This window comes from Tupaia chinensis, unplaced genomic scaffold (genome assembly GCF_000334495.1).
Source record: "Tupaia chinensis unplaced genomic scaffold, TupChi_1.0 Scaffold000164_1, whole genome shotgun sequence".
Lineage (NCBI taxonomy): Eukaryota > Metazoa > Chordata > Mammalia > Scandentia > Tupaiidae > Tupaia > Tupaia belangeri.
In genome coordinates this window covers 4,897,567-4,911,875 of record NW_006159638.1, presented here as the reverse complement: position 1 = coordinate 4,911,875, position 14,309 = coordinate 4,897,567, and the positions used below count along the sequence as shown (strand labels likewise).

At 37.8% G+C, this 14,309-nt stretch overlaps 1 protein-coding gene across 3 annotated transcripts in view; it reads right to left on the bottom strand.

The window, feature by feature from the left end:
* Positions 1 to 14,309, bottom strand: part of LOC102488629 (interferon-induced protein 44) — a 39,214-nt gene that overhangs the window by 8,076 nt on the left and 16,829 nt on the right. For 2 of the 3 annotated variants that reach the window (XM_027770878.1, XM_027770879.1), the window contains exons 6-8: positions 13,955 to 14,126; positions 10,979 to 11,079; positions 2,034 to 2,490 (exon numbers count right to left, since the gene is read on the bottom strand). In XM_027770878.1, the coding sequence (XP_027626679.1) occupies positions 2,034 to 2,490; positions 10,979 to 11,079; positions 13,955 to 14,126 (730 nt within the window). Of the gene's footprint in view, positions 1 to 2,033; positions 2,491 to 2,756; positions 2,879 to 10,978; positions 11,080 to 13,954; positions 14,127 to 14,309 lie in introns of those variants that run through there. The other variant, XM_027770880.1, reaches the window with a different exon arrangement.

Below are 14,309 nucleotides of genomic sequence, written 5' to 3'. Positions count from 1 at the left end.
CAGTCAGAATAACTAAGAGTAAAAAAAAAAAAAAAAAAAAAAGAATGATAAGTGCGGGTTAGGCTATGATGAAAAAGGAGCTCTCCTACACTGTTGTGGGAATGTAAAAAGTAATACAGCCACTGTGGAGAACAATATGGAGGATCCTGAAAAGCCTACAGATAGAATTACCATATGACCCAGCAATCTGACTCCTGGGTATCTACCCAAAGGATGGGAATACATTCTGCTGAAAAAATACTTGCACATTCATGTTTACTGTGGCATTGTTTAAAATTGCTAAGGCATGGAATCAACCCAAATGTCCAAGAACAGATGAACAAATTTAAAAAGTGCAGCACATATACACTACGATTACTACTCAGCTGTTAGAAACAATGGGACTCTGGCATTTGTTAAAAAATGGACAAATATGGAAGATTTAATGCTGAGCAAAGCAAGCCAGACTATGAAAGAGAGGCATTGTATGTCCCCTCTTAATATATACCAATGTCTCCACTCTATGGCAGAAACTGAAAGATTGAGTAGCATAGAAATATTGAGAGCAAATGTGGATACGAAAGACAATATGGGAGGAGGGTGAGCAATGGGAGTTGGGCAAAAGAGACTCAAGGGAAAAAAAAGAAACATAACCTTTAACAGACATAGAAATGGAAAAATTATTTGTTGATGATGATGTGCTTAGTGATATTTTTGAGTGAACTAATATATAGTGTCAATGCTGGAAAAATTAATTGTGTATGCTGTAAAGATGCACAGTGACTGAAGTGATAAAAAGTTAATTAAAGAGGGTAAGATATCTGATTTGTAGGAGTCCGATTTCAAAACCCAATCTTCTGTATTGGCTCAATCTCACAAACATAATACTGAATAAGAGAGGCCAGACACAAAAAAGCACACATTTTGGTATGGTTGTATTAAAAATTGGAATATTAACAGGATAGTGATTACTTTTGTTTGGTAATAACTGAAAAGGATTATGAAGGAGTCTTCAAAAACTTTGCTAGTAATCTCTTCATCAGAGTAGTGGTTACATGAATGTGTTCTTATTTGTAAAAGTTCATCAATCGGTAAACTTATCAATTGTGCACTTCTCTGTTTATGTGTTATATGTCAACAAAATGTTTACTTGGGGCTAGGCAAGTGGTGCCACAATAATGCAGCCATATCCATACAGGAATGTTCTGGATTTGCTTCATAGAACCTCCCTGTGCACACTGGGCATGCACATTCCTGCCCATGACTGACCAGCTGAGACTGTGAAGAGATCATGGCATGATGACTATCGATGGTGCTTGTCTCTTTAACTCTCTTATGAAAGAAATAAGTTAAATATATATATATATATATATATAGCTTATTTAACTCAACTACAGTGTCCAACATTATGATATATCTATATAAATTAACTAGTTTTCAAAAAAACACATTTTTTAGTGTTTGTGGCAGTATGTTTTAAGAAACAGTAATATTTTGTTAAAATTTAAAAATTACTAATCGGAGGGCAAGCGGGTGCCATGGTGGTTAGTTAAGGTGCTGGTGGTTTGAGTACTGGACCTGGTGACTCAAAAAAAAAAAAAAATACAAAATAAAAAACAAAAAACAGCCCCTATGCAAGCATGTTTTAAATCCCAAGACGAGAATGGAAGAGAAGTGATTGCGGCATGGCCACCTCCCTGGGAGAGGGGGGAACAGGGAGTGTTTCTCACTTTACTTCTCTTTGTCTCTCTCTGGCAAGCACATAAGCACACATGCCCTATGGAAAAATCATTTTTTTAAAAATTGCTTATTGGTTAGATCCTATATTAACTGTACTTATCACAAAAAGTGTGTGTGTGTGTGTGTGTGTGTGTGTGTGTGTGTGTATTTGATCATGGTTGGGTCTTAGAAAATAATTCATGACCAGGCTTTAGTCTGGGCTATTTGAAAATAAGAACCAGTGAAAAGATCATTTTTCCCTTAAAAGACGAGTCAGTTTGAACCCACCAAACATACAAGAGAGAACTCTATAGAGATTATCTGATTAAACCTACCTTCACATCTAAAAACTTCACATTCCTGAATGGAAATATGATCTTGAGGTAGTCGAAGTTTTTTTCTTACATCTGAGGGTATAGACAATTTTTGATTGTGTAGATTTATACAGAAGTCATCATTTCTAGACATAAATTGAGAGCCAAACAACAAAGAGTCATATGATCTTATTTTATATTCTAAAATTTTAGTCTCTTTAAGTGCAAAAATGATAACAGAAGAAATTTCCTCTTGTTCCTGGTAACTCTCTTGTACATATACTCCTGTAACACAGTTGTCACCATAAATCACTGTTATGGTAGGTCCTTGATTGGAACATCTTCCAAGCAGGTGGTGACGAGAGAATGTATGAACACTAGCCTTATAAAGAAGGCTTAGTCGTTTTTCTCCAAAATGGTTTTGCAGGATCTTTTTTTGCCACCAGGTCAAATTAGTTGTTACCGCCATACTTTCAATCTGGTGAAAGATGGAATGTATTTTCCATTAAATCCTGAAAACCACACAATGTATATTATCACAAAACTCACATTTCCGTCTCTTAATTTGCTCTACATGACATGAGAAACAAATAAACACAAGATGAACATATAGCAAGATAATCATTAGCTATTAATAGCTTTTCATTCCAGATGATTATTTTTTAAAATTTAAAAAGAACAAGAGAGAGAAAGAGACCCTTGTTTATAAGTAGCTAGGAAAGTAGAAAGCAGTAAATAATTTACCTGTTTGTAGCATCTGTGCAAGGGCTAAAGCTGAGGGTGGCTGCTCTGTCTAGACAGCTAAGCAGGCGAAAATGGAAACAAAATTCTCAGCAGCCGTACAGCATCAGAGAAAGGAAACTGAAACTCAGTAAGCCCAGCCCAACTGGCAGCATGCCAACTTCTACTCAGTGAAGAAGTAAACCGACCCAGCTAATTTTAGAAAAGTCTTATGAAAATTAATATTAGGAGAAGAAAGGAAATGAAGTCAGGTGGAAGAAAACATCTTACTGACTATTTTACTGGTTTTAAGGAAAATTCAAAAAGTTCCTGTATATGGACATGCAGCAAAGCCCTATCTATTCTCCAGACTATGTCATGAATTCATTTAGTTCTCTTGATCTCTGCTAACCATTTATTCCTAATACATATCCTTCTGTAGATTGTTATAATCGCCTCCTAACTGATCTGTTTCCTTTTTTCCCCTGGAGACAGGGTCTCCCTGTTGCCCAGACTGGCCTTAAACTTGCAATCCTTCAGCCTCAGCCTCTCAAATAGCTGGAACTATCAGGCATTGGTTACCACTTTTCTTCCTTCTGTCTTCCTCTCTGCCTCTGCTGTTCTGCTTGCTCCTCTCCAGTTCATTCTCCTTGTTGTAGCAGAATCAAATGTCTTGTTTGTATGTAAACTCAATATATCAACCTCAGACTAAAACCCTTTCTCTGACTAAAACCCTTTATGTGTCCTATAGGCTGAATGCAACCTGCAGACTTGTTCTGAAAGGTCAGCACAGATTTTTTTTTTAACTTTCAATGTGAATATTTTAAATCACTGAGTATCTTTTCTCCATTTTTGTATGTAAACTCAATATATCAACCTCAGACTAAAACCCTTTCTCTGACTAAAAACCCTTTATGTGTCCTATAGGCTGAATGCAACCTGCAGACTTGTTCTGAAAGGTCAGCACAGATTTTTTTTTTAACTTTCAATGTGAATATTTTAAATCACTGGGTATCTTTTCTCCATTCTCCGTTGTCCTCTTGTCTTATACCTAACTGACTCTAACAAATTTCAAATTTCAACCTGCCTGGCCCCAAAAAGGAATTTAAGTTTCTGATCTTATTGAAAAATAACAGCAACATCAAAAAATATATATTTAAAGCAGCTTGTGGTTATTAGATATTTAGCTTTAAAAATACAAATTAATGCATGGTAATTATTTACCAGGTAAATGTCCTGCCCTCCTAAAGCTATATTCTTCTTCTTTCTTCTCTGGAAGACAGGCAGGCACTCAGCAAACGAATGTCTAGATAGAAGTGCTATGCAGAAAATAAATGAGAATAAGAATAAAAAGAGTGAGGAAGGAAGGCATATGCTGCTTTAGATCATATCAGGGAAGATGTAACTGATGTAATCCTATTGCAAAACTGTTCTGAATGGAGTGAGGGAGAGAACCATGGAAATTTCTAGAGGAAGAACACTGTAGATAGAGAGAGGGGAAAGTGTAAACACTCTTAGGCAGCAGTTTGCTTCAATAAAAACGTCTGTATGGTTCTAGCAGAAGAAGAGCAGTGTGTGGACACACTTGCCACTTCATGGAAAACAAAGAGTCTTAGGGGGAAATACAGGACCCCTAGAAGGTGATCCCAATACCAGATGAAAGAAAGGTAATGGCTGGAGACTAGAGTGATAGTGCTGGAAATAGTAAAAAATGATCAAATTCAGAATTTCTTGTAAAAATTGAAGAAAGTCAAGAGAACTGACTGTTGGACCAGACATAGGTTGTCAGGGATGGGGTAAGATGAAGTAAAGAGAAAAATTTAGTATGTCCCCAAGAATTTTTGGCTTGAGCACTGGATAAATGGTGGGACTGTTTATTGAGATGAGTCTCCTGAGAGATTTCTTGATGGAAAACCAAGTAGTCTGCCTTCCACTGAATTTTATAAGGAAATACATGATATAGTAGTTGAGTATACAAGACCAGAGACCTGGGAAAGGATTGGGTTGGAAGTTAAATTTGAAAGTCATGAGCATATAAAAATACTTAATTGAAGAGTAAATTTAAATTAATAAAAGCAGTCCTATGGACCTAGCCCTGCCCTCCTCTCCCACTTGTAGAGATAGTAAATATTAAAAGGATTTATCAAGAAAACTAAGAAAGTGTGACAAGAAATCTATAAGAAGGTCAGAAGAGTTAGTCATTCTAGGAGGCAAGTGAAAAAAGAAGCAAGCAATCAACTGCAGCGAATGATGGGCTCTTTCTTTCAAAGCCTCCTCCTCTTGCACATGCAGAAAGAGTTTATTTTTGGAGAGCTATGAATTTGAGGGATATTCTTATTTAACTGTGAGGACAGGGCATTTTGTTAGAAGCAAGGGTAAATCCTACCTCCCTGCAATGGGAATGCTAGAAAGTACTAGATATGGAGATTGTAGCTCTGCTGCCACAGAGGGAAAGTGCAGAGAAGCTGTCTGTGAAGCTGAGTTACACACCATGGTCTGTTATGAACAGAGTCCTGCCCTGCCCACAGCGAATCTTCAAGGCCAAGTAGTTTCATTTCACTACTTTTATTAATGCTCCTGCCAAACCAACCAGTTTTCTGAGAGTCCAGGTGCTTTCATTTTTCTCATCGTGGCCAATCTTTATAGGTCACTCACTGGTGGTAAGAAAGGCTTTGAAGCTGACTGCAGCAGAGGAACATGAAATGATTTCCAAAAATTGTAAAAAATGGAACAGACTCAGAAAGAGAATGCTGGATTACAAGAAGGCTTTGGAGATGAACAAGTCTTAAACACAGTGTTTTAGTCATCTGAAAAATGTCCATTGATCTTGTTTTTCCTTGAAAGACTTGGAAGAATAGGAGTCCTCTCTTTTTCCACTTTGAAGACTGTCTCAAGAACTCCAATTTAAGAAGGAGAGGCCTGGCAAGCATCTGTCAGAAGACTGAGATTGTTAGGGTAATCTTTGACAAACCTCCTATAACACCAAATGAACTGAAATTAAAAATAAATCAATAAATAAATAGTCTTAACTTCTTAATTATAAAGGAGCAAGACATGGCGATGAGAGAAGAGATCATGTGGTAGTCTGTAATTATTTCATATTCTATCAAGAAATGTTGTGAGATTGGCATCTATCAAGACATAGTTTAATCCTATCCTACCCCACCCCTGAAAATAATCCAATAATTTATGTAGTTCTTGCTCATGATGATATAAATTATTTCCAAATAAAATAATACCTTTGTGTCATGGGGTTTATTTGTTTGAGTTGTGCTGGGGAAGAGGGTGTTGCAGGGGCACCTGGATATTGACTGACTGACCCTGCGTTTTCTCCACTATCGGAGAAGTTTTTGTCATGGTTTGAAATGGGTGAAAGAATTTCTATCTTGCTTAGATTGATGACAAAAAAACAAATCAACTTAATCAACTGTCCTCCACAGAGTGGCTCAGAGACTCATCACATTAGGGATGGGATTTGGGGGCTTCCAAATCTCCACTGCTTTTAGGGACACCATGAGGATTTTAACCAGTTTTGCCATCTTGTGACTATATTAGCATCACATTGAGTTTTAACCATAAAAGGTAGTTACTTATTTGCTAGTCTCTGAAGTTCTGACTTATTGAGACTCCCCAATTAACCTTTTCATATTAATTACAAGCCAAATTTTCTATGGAGAAGGAACATGATACTCTTTAAAATTACTTTTCTAACAACAACAAAAAAGGCTTAAACATCACTCACTAAAACAACCACTCTTGGGATTTTATTAAGGTGAATATTGGATAAGTTTGCACAAAGCTAAAAACTTCTATAAGAAATGTTAAAAAAAAAATTGCTAGAAGGGAACCAGCAGTTAGCGTAATGGCTATGTCGCTGGACTCCCACGTAGTCGACCGCAGTTCACGTCCCGGACCCGGTGGCTTAAAACTCACGCCGGGCGCGTGTGCGTGCGTGCCCAATCTCCCGAGAGGAGAATGGAGGAGAAGGGATTGCGGCGTGACCATCCCCCTTGGGGGGTGATTTCTCGCTTTCTGTCTCTATGTCTCTCTCTGTCTGTCTGGCAAGCGCACGCGCCCTACAGTGAAAATCTCTCCAAAAAAAAAAAAAAAAAAATTGCTAGAAGACTCATGCATTCACCAAAACCAGAGAGAGGGAAAGTGAGAAAGCACCCCACCATGGGACACGGTCATGCTACAATTCTATCTCTTCCATCTCTCCCTCCTTTGAGAATTCTGGGCAAGCAACCACACACACCTGGTGTGTTTCTCAAGCTGCTAGGTCTGGGGCTCACCTGCGTTATCAGTCATGTGGAATCCAGCCACCTCAACCACCACACCACAGGCTGGCTGCAGAAATAGTCACTTTAATACAATGTCCTAACCTACCTACCCACCCCACAAAGGCTCCAGCACTGATTCATAAATGATACTTAACCTCTCTCTCACTTTAAAAGGAAAGTCTACCTGTCACTACTTATGTTTTATCCACTATGTCCCTTGGCACTATTTTGCTAAGAAAAAAATGTTTAGTGACTTTGGCTGGGCTGTACACCTGGATCAGTTATAAGTTACGTAGTTTTGAAAATCTTGGTTGCTCTCTAAACTATGGCCAAATAATAAGTTCTACTACCCTCAGGTCAGTAGAGAAAGATCAATGGAATCCTCAAGGCTAGGATTAAACTTCAGATTAAAGAGAAGTTCTTTGTAAGGTTCCCCTCACCAATCTTTTCCAACCAAAATTCCAATATACAGTGAACTCCGTTGGATGTTTAAGTGTCACTAAAGAAGTATAGATCCAGAGGATTAGAAATTGTGACATTATTTATCTAACACTGTTCTTTTTAGAAAGAAAAAAAAAAAGGAAAATTAGCCACAACACTTATGTTCTCAAGAATATGAGTTCATATGGACATTTCCTCTTTTTTTTTTTAGTCTCCTTTGATCTCTCCTTTACTTCTCCTTTTCTTTAAATGATCTCAAATTCCTTCATAAAATTATTTCTTGCTACTCCTTCAAATAGAATAAAGTTTAACCAACAGCTCAGATTTTTTTCTGGTGCCATCATACAGATGAGTGAGTAATGGCCCTATAGTTGCTCAGAGCAATGTGAGTCTTCATTCCTAAAGGATGGACATGATTTGTTTTCTCTCTGGATCTCACAGTAAAACACATCTTATCATTAGGACCCATCGCGTCTATATTCATTTTATAACTATTCTGGTCAACACTTCCTTTTTTTCCCTTAGCTACTTTTGGCTTTACTCCTCAGTTTCCATGACCATTCTATTCCTGGGTCTTTAAAAAAAAAAACCCTTCAACTCTCCCATTGAAGCATGGTTTCTGGATATTCAATTGAGCACAGATTCACTAGCAATTTTGTTATAGGCAAGATTCCTTTCTCCATAATGAGCCCTAACTCTTGCCCTCTTAATATCCAGAACTACCCAAAAGGATTAATTCAAATTAAAAGTAAATTAGAGGGGCCAGCAGATGAAGTAATGGTTACATCACTGGACTCCCATGTAGCCAACCACTGTTCAAGTCCCAGACCTGGCAACTTAAAACTCATGCTCTGTGTGTGTGTGTGCATGCATGTCCAAAATCTCAAGGGGAAATGGAGAAGGGGTGGCAGCACTATCATCCCACCCCAGAAGGAGGGTGTGATTTCTTGTTTTCTTGTTTCTCTGTCTCTCTCTGTTTCTCCAGTGAGCACACATGCTCTATAACAAAAATCTCTCTCAAAAAAATAAATTAGACTGTTATAATATTGGTAACTATTAAACAAGAATATATTCTGGGGGAAATAAAACTAAAAATATGGAGAAGAATATCATGAAGCTTTAAAAGAAAATTGGAGGGACCAGCAGTTGGTATAATGGCTATGTCGCTGGACTCCCATGTAGCCGACTACGGTTCAATTCCCAGACCCGGCGGCTTAAACTCACGCCAGGCATGTCTGCCTGTGTGCCCAAGATCCTGAGAGGAGAATGGAGGAGAAGGTATTGCTGCATGGCCATGCCCCCTGGGAGGGGATTTCTCATTTTCTGTCTCTCTCTTTCTGGTGAGCGCACACACTCTAGAGAGCAAAAACCTCTCAAAAAAAAAATTGAAAACTATATTTAGGATTTTTTAAATTAATATTCATAATTTTACAGTCACCCAGAAGACTTCATCTTCTTTTGGAACCTTTGTATGAGACAGTTTTCTTATTGATTTCCATTAGTAATCTTATTTGATCATTTCACTTGGACACATGGCTAAAATGACTTGAAATTCAATTGATGAAAATCAGACATGGATTTACTAGAGGAAGAAACTTTATTCACAGAAATAAAATGTAAATTGTTTTAAAAATTCTCGCTCTTTCAAATTAATTTAAATTCAATTATTTATAGTCATTTATATTTTTATCCAGAGATAAGTAAAACACTTTCCTTCTTTATTTCCATTTCTTTACCCCATTTCTTTCTATCCAAGGCTTCCTTTCTAAAGACAAAATGTTAAAGTAAATGCATTTTGAAGAGTATATGAGGGAAGAGTAATTGTAGTTGTGTGTGATCTTTACCGGGTACTATGTTAAGTCCTGTGAATATGAAGATAAGTAAAATCCAAACTCTACTTCTTCCAGAACTTACAATCTACTTAGGAAAGCATTTTTTTTTTAGAGGTTTTTGCTATAGGGCGTGTGCGCTTGCAAGACAGAGAGAGACAGAGAGACAGAACGCAAGAAATCACCCCCCAGGGGGGATGGCCACACCGCAATCCCTTCTCCTCCATTCTCCTCTCGGGATCTTGGGCATGCCTGCACACGCACCCGGTGGGAGTTTTAAGCCACCAGGTCCGGGACTCGAACCGCGGTTGACTACGTGGGAGTCCAGCAACACAGCCATTACGCTAACTGCTGGTCCCAGGAAAGCATATTTAACATAATCATTTTATAATCATTATTCAATGTGATAAATATGTTGTTATATAATGTACTATAAATGAGTAAGTAAAGCAATAATTGATTTTGCCTGTGGGGATTCTGGACGGTGTCACAGAAACTAAATCATAAATAGTATAGAAATATGACGCATAGTTTGTGGTAGGGCTTATCTTGGCCCACCAATCCCCAGAGTTGGGCTTTGGACTTGAGGAATGATACTCTCTAGATGGAACCATCAGGTAGATGCTGACAGAAGTCAAACATAAACAAAAGCAGAGTGTAAAGGAGGCTGTCAACAGAAGTCGAGTCTCATGCAATCCAAATTTGGGCCAAGTGGTAGAATCAAGGCAATAGATGTCATATGCCGAGCTGGAACATTTGTACTTCATCTGAAAACAAAATGAACAAGAGCAGAGATGAAGCACACACCCTAACACAACAGGGAAGACTAGGGTGGGCAGATGGGTTCCAGCCATCCAGCTGAAGTATAGTGTAGGATTTCTCAAAAGGCACCAATAGTTTCGGGACTAGCAGTTAGCATAATGGCTATGTCGCTGGACTCCCATATAGTCGACCGCGGTTCAAGTCCCAGACCCGGTGGCTTAAACTCACGCCGAGCACATGTGCTGTGTGCCCAAGATCCCAAGAGGAGAATGGAGGAGAAGGGATTGCGGCATGGCCATCCTCCCTGGGGGGTGATTTCTCGGTTTCTGTCTTTTTGTCTCTCTCTGTCTGTCTGGCGAGCGCACACACCCTATAGCAAAACCCCCCCCAAAAAAAAAAAAAAAAAAAAGGCACCAATACTTTCTAAGAGGAACAGAAAGGAGACAGATTACCTATTTCTTCAAGAGGCAAGTCCTCTAAGAAGTTATCTGCAACCCGTAGCATCTGCCTCAGTGCAGAAAGGATCAGAATATCCTGTAGGGAGTCCAGTTCCTCCCTTGAAGCATAATTCTTAACCATCAGAATATTAGAAATAGGAATATCTAGCATTGAATGGACATTCATTATCTGTTGGAAAATATATTTAAGAAACAAAAGTCAAGTTTGAAATCACATTTGAATTATAAATACAACTCAAGAGAGAAACCAAAAAAAGCAATGGCTTGGTAAATTCTCTTTGGAACATAATTATAATTCACTTATAGTTTAAAGTGGGATATAAACTTGAATTTACCAGGCAATTGATCCAAGTCTTCATTCAGCTGCGGATATGATGGGTGAATGCGCATGTCCATGCACACTCTCTCTCTCACACACACACACTATGATTGTGATACTATTATAATAATATTTTATTGCAAACAGCATGCTTTACCTGGCTTTGAGAAGTCATAGATGTATTCATGTTTAAAAAGCTGTCTTGAAGAACTTCATTACAGTTACTCACTTTAGTAAGCAGGGCTACATGAGCTAAACCTAGAGCAAATAGATATATCAGTTATCTTACATCATAAAATAGTGCCAGCAAGATAATGTATGTGAAAGCATCTCTCTATAAGGTAATTCAAAGACACGTAGAATGAAATATCAGTAATATGATGCTGGGGTTCTATTAAAGGAGACATGGTCCTTTTCTTCCAAAGTGAGATTATTTTCAAAGACAATTAAATTCATGTTAAATTGCAATAATCTGTTACACCACTCAAACAGTACATTTTAAAGTGCAGGAGAAGTCATCGTTCTCCTTTAAAGACTAAAAAAAAGCTTAAGAGAGAGGAAAAAATGTGGAGGATTGTGTATGAGCATACATAAAAGAAGACAGCACTCATTTCACACTTCTACTAAAGACCTGCTGTCTTCTCTGTAAACCACAGAAATTCATGAGTAAATCATACTAGGCTTCTAAAGCAATAACAATTCTACTTTGCTCACTACTGCTTCGGAGGGAAAAAGTTACAAATTTGAGAAATCCAAATTCCGGTCAAGAATGCCTCTGAGACTTCTTTACCAGAGCTTTTAGTACTTTCCCTTACAAAACTCCTGTGTGTCTGAATCCATTATTAAATGATTACTTTTGCAATCTTCTCTTCATTCAAGGAAACTTTCAGACAACAGCCACACTACCCGAATCAAACATCACAAAAATAACCTCAGCTACACAACAGGAGTGTCCTTCCCTTCTCTGGCCCTCACTCTCTGCCACGGTACTATCAGAGAAGAACAATAGGGAACCAGGACATTTCTACCTGCACTGTGGTAATGAGGTCCCTGAATGGTGTCAGTGCAGACCTACATGGTGATTCTAGACTTCCACTGCAGCCAGCAGTAATGAGGTGCCCTTCTCCCTTTCTGCCAATGTTAGACGAGGCTGTAAGAAGCTGAAACTTTTAAATCACCATCCACACAGCCTTAAGAAGGCTCCCAGTTCATTTTAGTGTCAGTGGAGTCCACAGAGGGACAGTAAAAAGGTGCCCTTCCCCGAAGGGGTCAAAAAAGACCATAGAAGGAACCTGTCTTTTTGCTGCCACCATTGTCAAAAGCAGTCTGCTAAAACACAAGGTCCAAATAAAATCCTGACCCCCATGATATTGTACCCAAACATACAAGTAAGGATATTTCATTACACCCAAAATCAGGAAAACTTCAACTTGAATGAGAAAAGGTAATCAGAAGGTCCTGACACAAATTAGACGACAAAGATGTTGGAATCATTTGGCAAGGATTTTAAAGCAACCTTTATAAAAATGCTGAACAACCAAGTAAGACGTGCTTTAAACAAATGAAAAATAGAAGAGCTCAGCAAAGAAATAGAAGATATGAGAAAATAGTCAAATTAACATTTTAGCAATGTAAAATATAACTACCAAAATAAAAAACACATGCATGCACTCAAAAGCAGCCCGGAGAGAATAGAATAAAGAACTATTACATTTAGATTAACCACAGTGGCACAGTGGTAACACAATGCTCCATGATGCTGAAGTACATGGACAGGCCCCAGGAGAGCAACCTGAGCTCTCCCTGTATACACTGAGTGCACGCACGTGTCCCTGTGATCCTGATTGGTGAGGCTGGGGGTGGATCATGATTTTAGGACCATGTTGGGGATGCCTGCCTTTCCCTGTGTCTCTCTTTCTCTATCTCATGTAAGAACTAAAGATAAAAATCTTTAAGTATCAGTGAATTTGAAGATGTAACAATAGAAATTACTCTTAAAAATAAAAACAAATAGTAAAAATAAATAAACATGGACTATGACAAAACATCTAGAATTCATGGCATTAGAGTTCCAGAAAAAAAGAGGGCTAAAAATTATAATAATAAAAAGACTACAGACTGGCAGAAACCATTTGCAAACTATAAATCTGATAATGAACTCGCATTAAAATTCAACCTTAAAAAAACTCCACAAATATTCCAATCAGAAAAAAGGCAAAAGATGTGAAAGACATTCCACTGAAGAAGATATGTGAAAGGCAAAATTGCACATGATGTGTTCTATGTGATTAATCACTGGAAATACAAATTAAAACCATAATGAGATATAATTCTTCTAATAGATATGGAATGCTAAAATTTTAAACAGCAACAATATTAAATACCAGTGAGAGTACAGAAAATCTGGATGTCTCACATACTGGTAATGGGGATGTAAAATGGTACAGAGCTTGTGGGAGAGTGGTTTGGGGATTTCTTTAAAGCCAAGCATATACTTGCCATATGACCCAGCAATCACCTTTCTGACGCCATCCCAAAGGGCTGAAAACTCATGTTCACATGAAACCAGTATACTAATGTTTCTAAGAGCTTTATTTGCAATAGTTAAAATCTGGGAACAATCAAAATATCCTTTGATAGAGAATGGTTAAATAAACTATGGTTTATATATACCATGGAATACTACTGAAAGAAAGAAACTGAACAATTGTTACCACAATGTCTTAGATAGACCACGAAAGATGTAAGTCCAAGTCAAAACTTCAGTGCCAAACAGTAGCAATACAGTATTACTCCATTTATATAACATTCTCAAAGTTACTAAATTATGGAAATTGAAAAGATATTAGCAGTTGTCAGGGGTAAGAATGGTGAGGGAATAGACAGTATCAGGAAAAAAAATCTTTGTTATAATACAAAATAAGAAAACCCCAGCCAGTCTATTCTTTAAGATCTGAAGACTAGGATTTAGGATCTTTATCAGTCAAGTCTGTGAATGACCTCTACTTGCTATTGTTTCCAACCCAAAGCTCAGGAAATTGGGTATATAGGACCTTTCTGTACACTTTGCAACTTTCTATGAATCAACAATTACTTAAAAAAAAAAAGATTTTATAAGTACAATAAAACTCACCACAGTTCAATACTTCTTTGTGAACTTGTTTGAGCTTGGCCACCATTTTAGATGAGAGATTATTAATAGAGTTGATGTCTAAAACGTAAGCCACACAGTGAATCCTGTCCTTCAGTGATGGAGAGGTGATGAAGTTAGGATGCTTGGGTGTAATTGGTTTATGGGGATTAAACTGTTATGGAAACATAAAGTAGCCTTTAGAATTCTCAATTCCTTAAAACACAATTCATGTTTCAAATACCACCACCACTAACTTCAACCTGAAACTTTCCCTCTTTTCCCTCCACTCAGCTTCTCCTAAGGCAGATTAGTTAGTAACACCCCTTCCATACTTGCTTTCTACCATAAACATAAT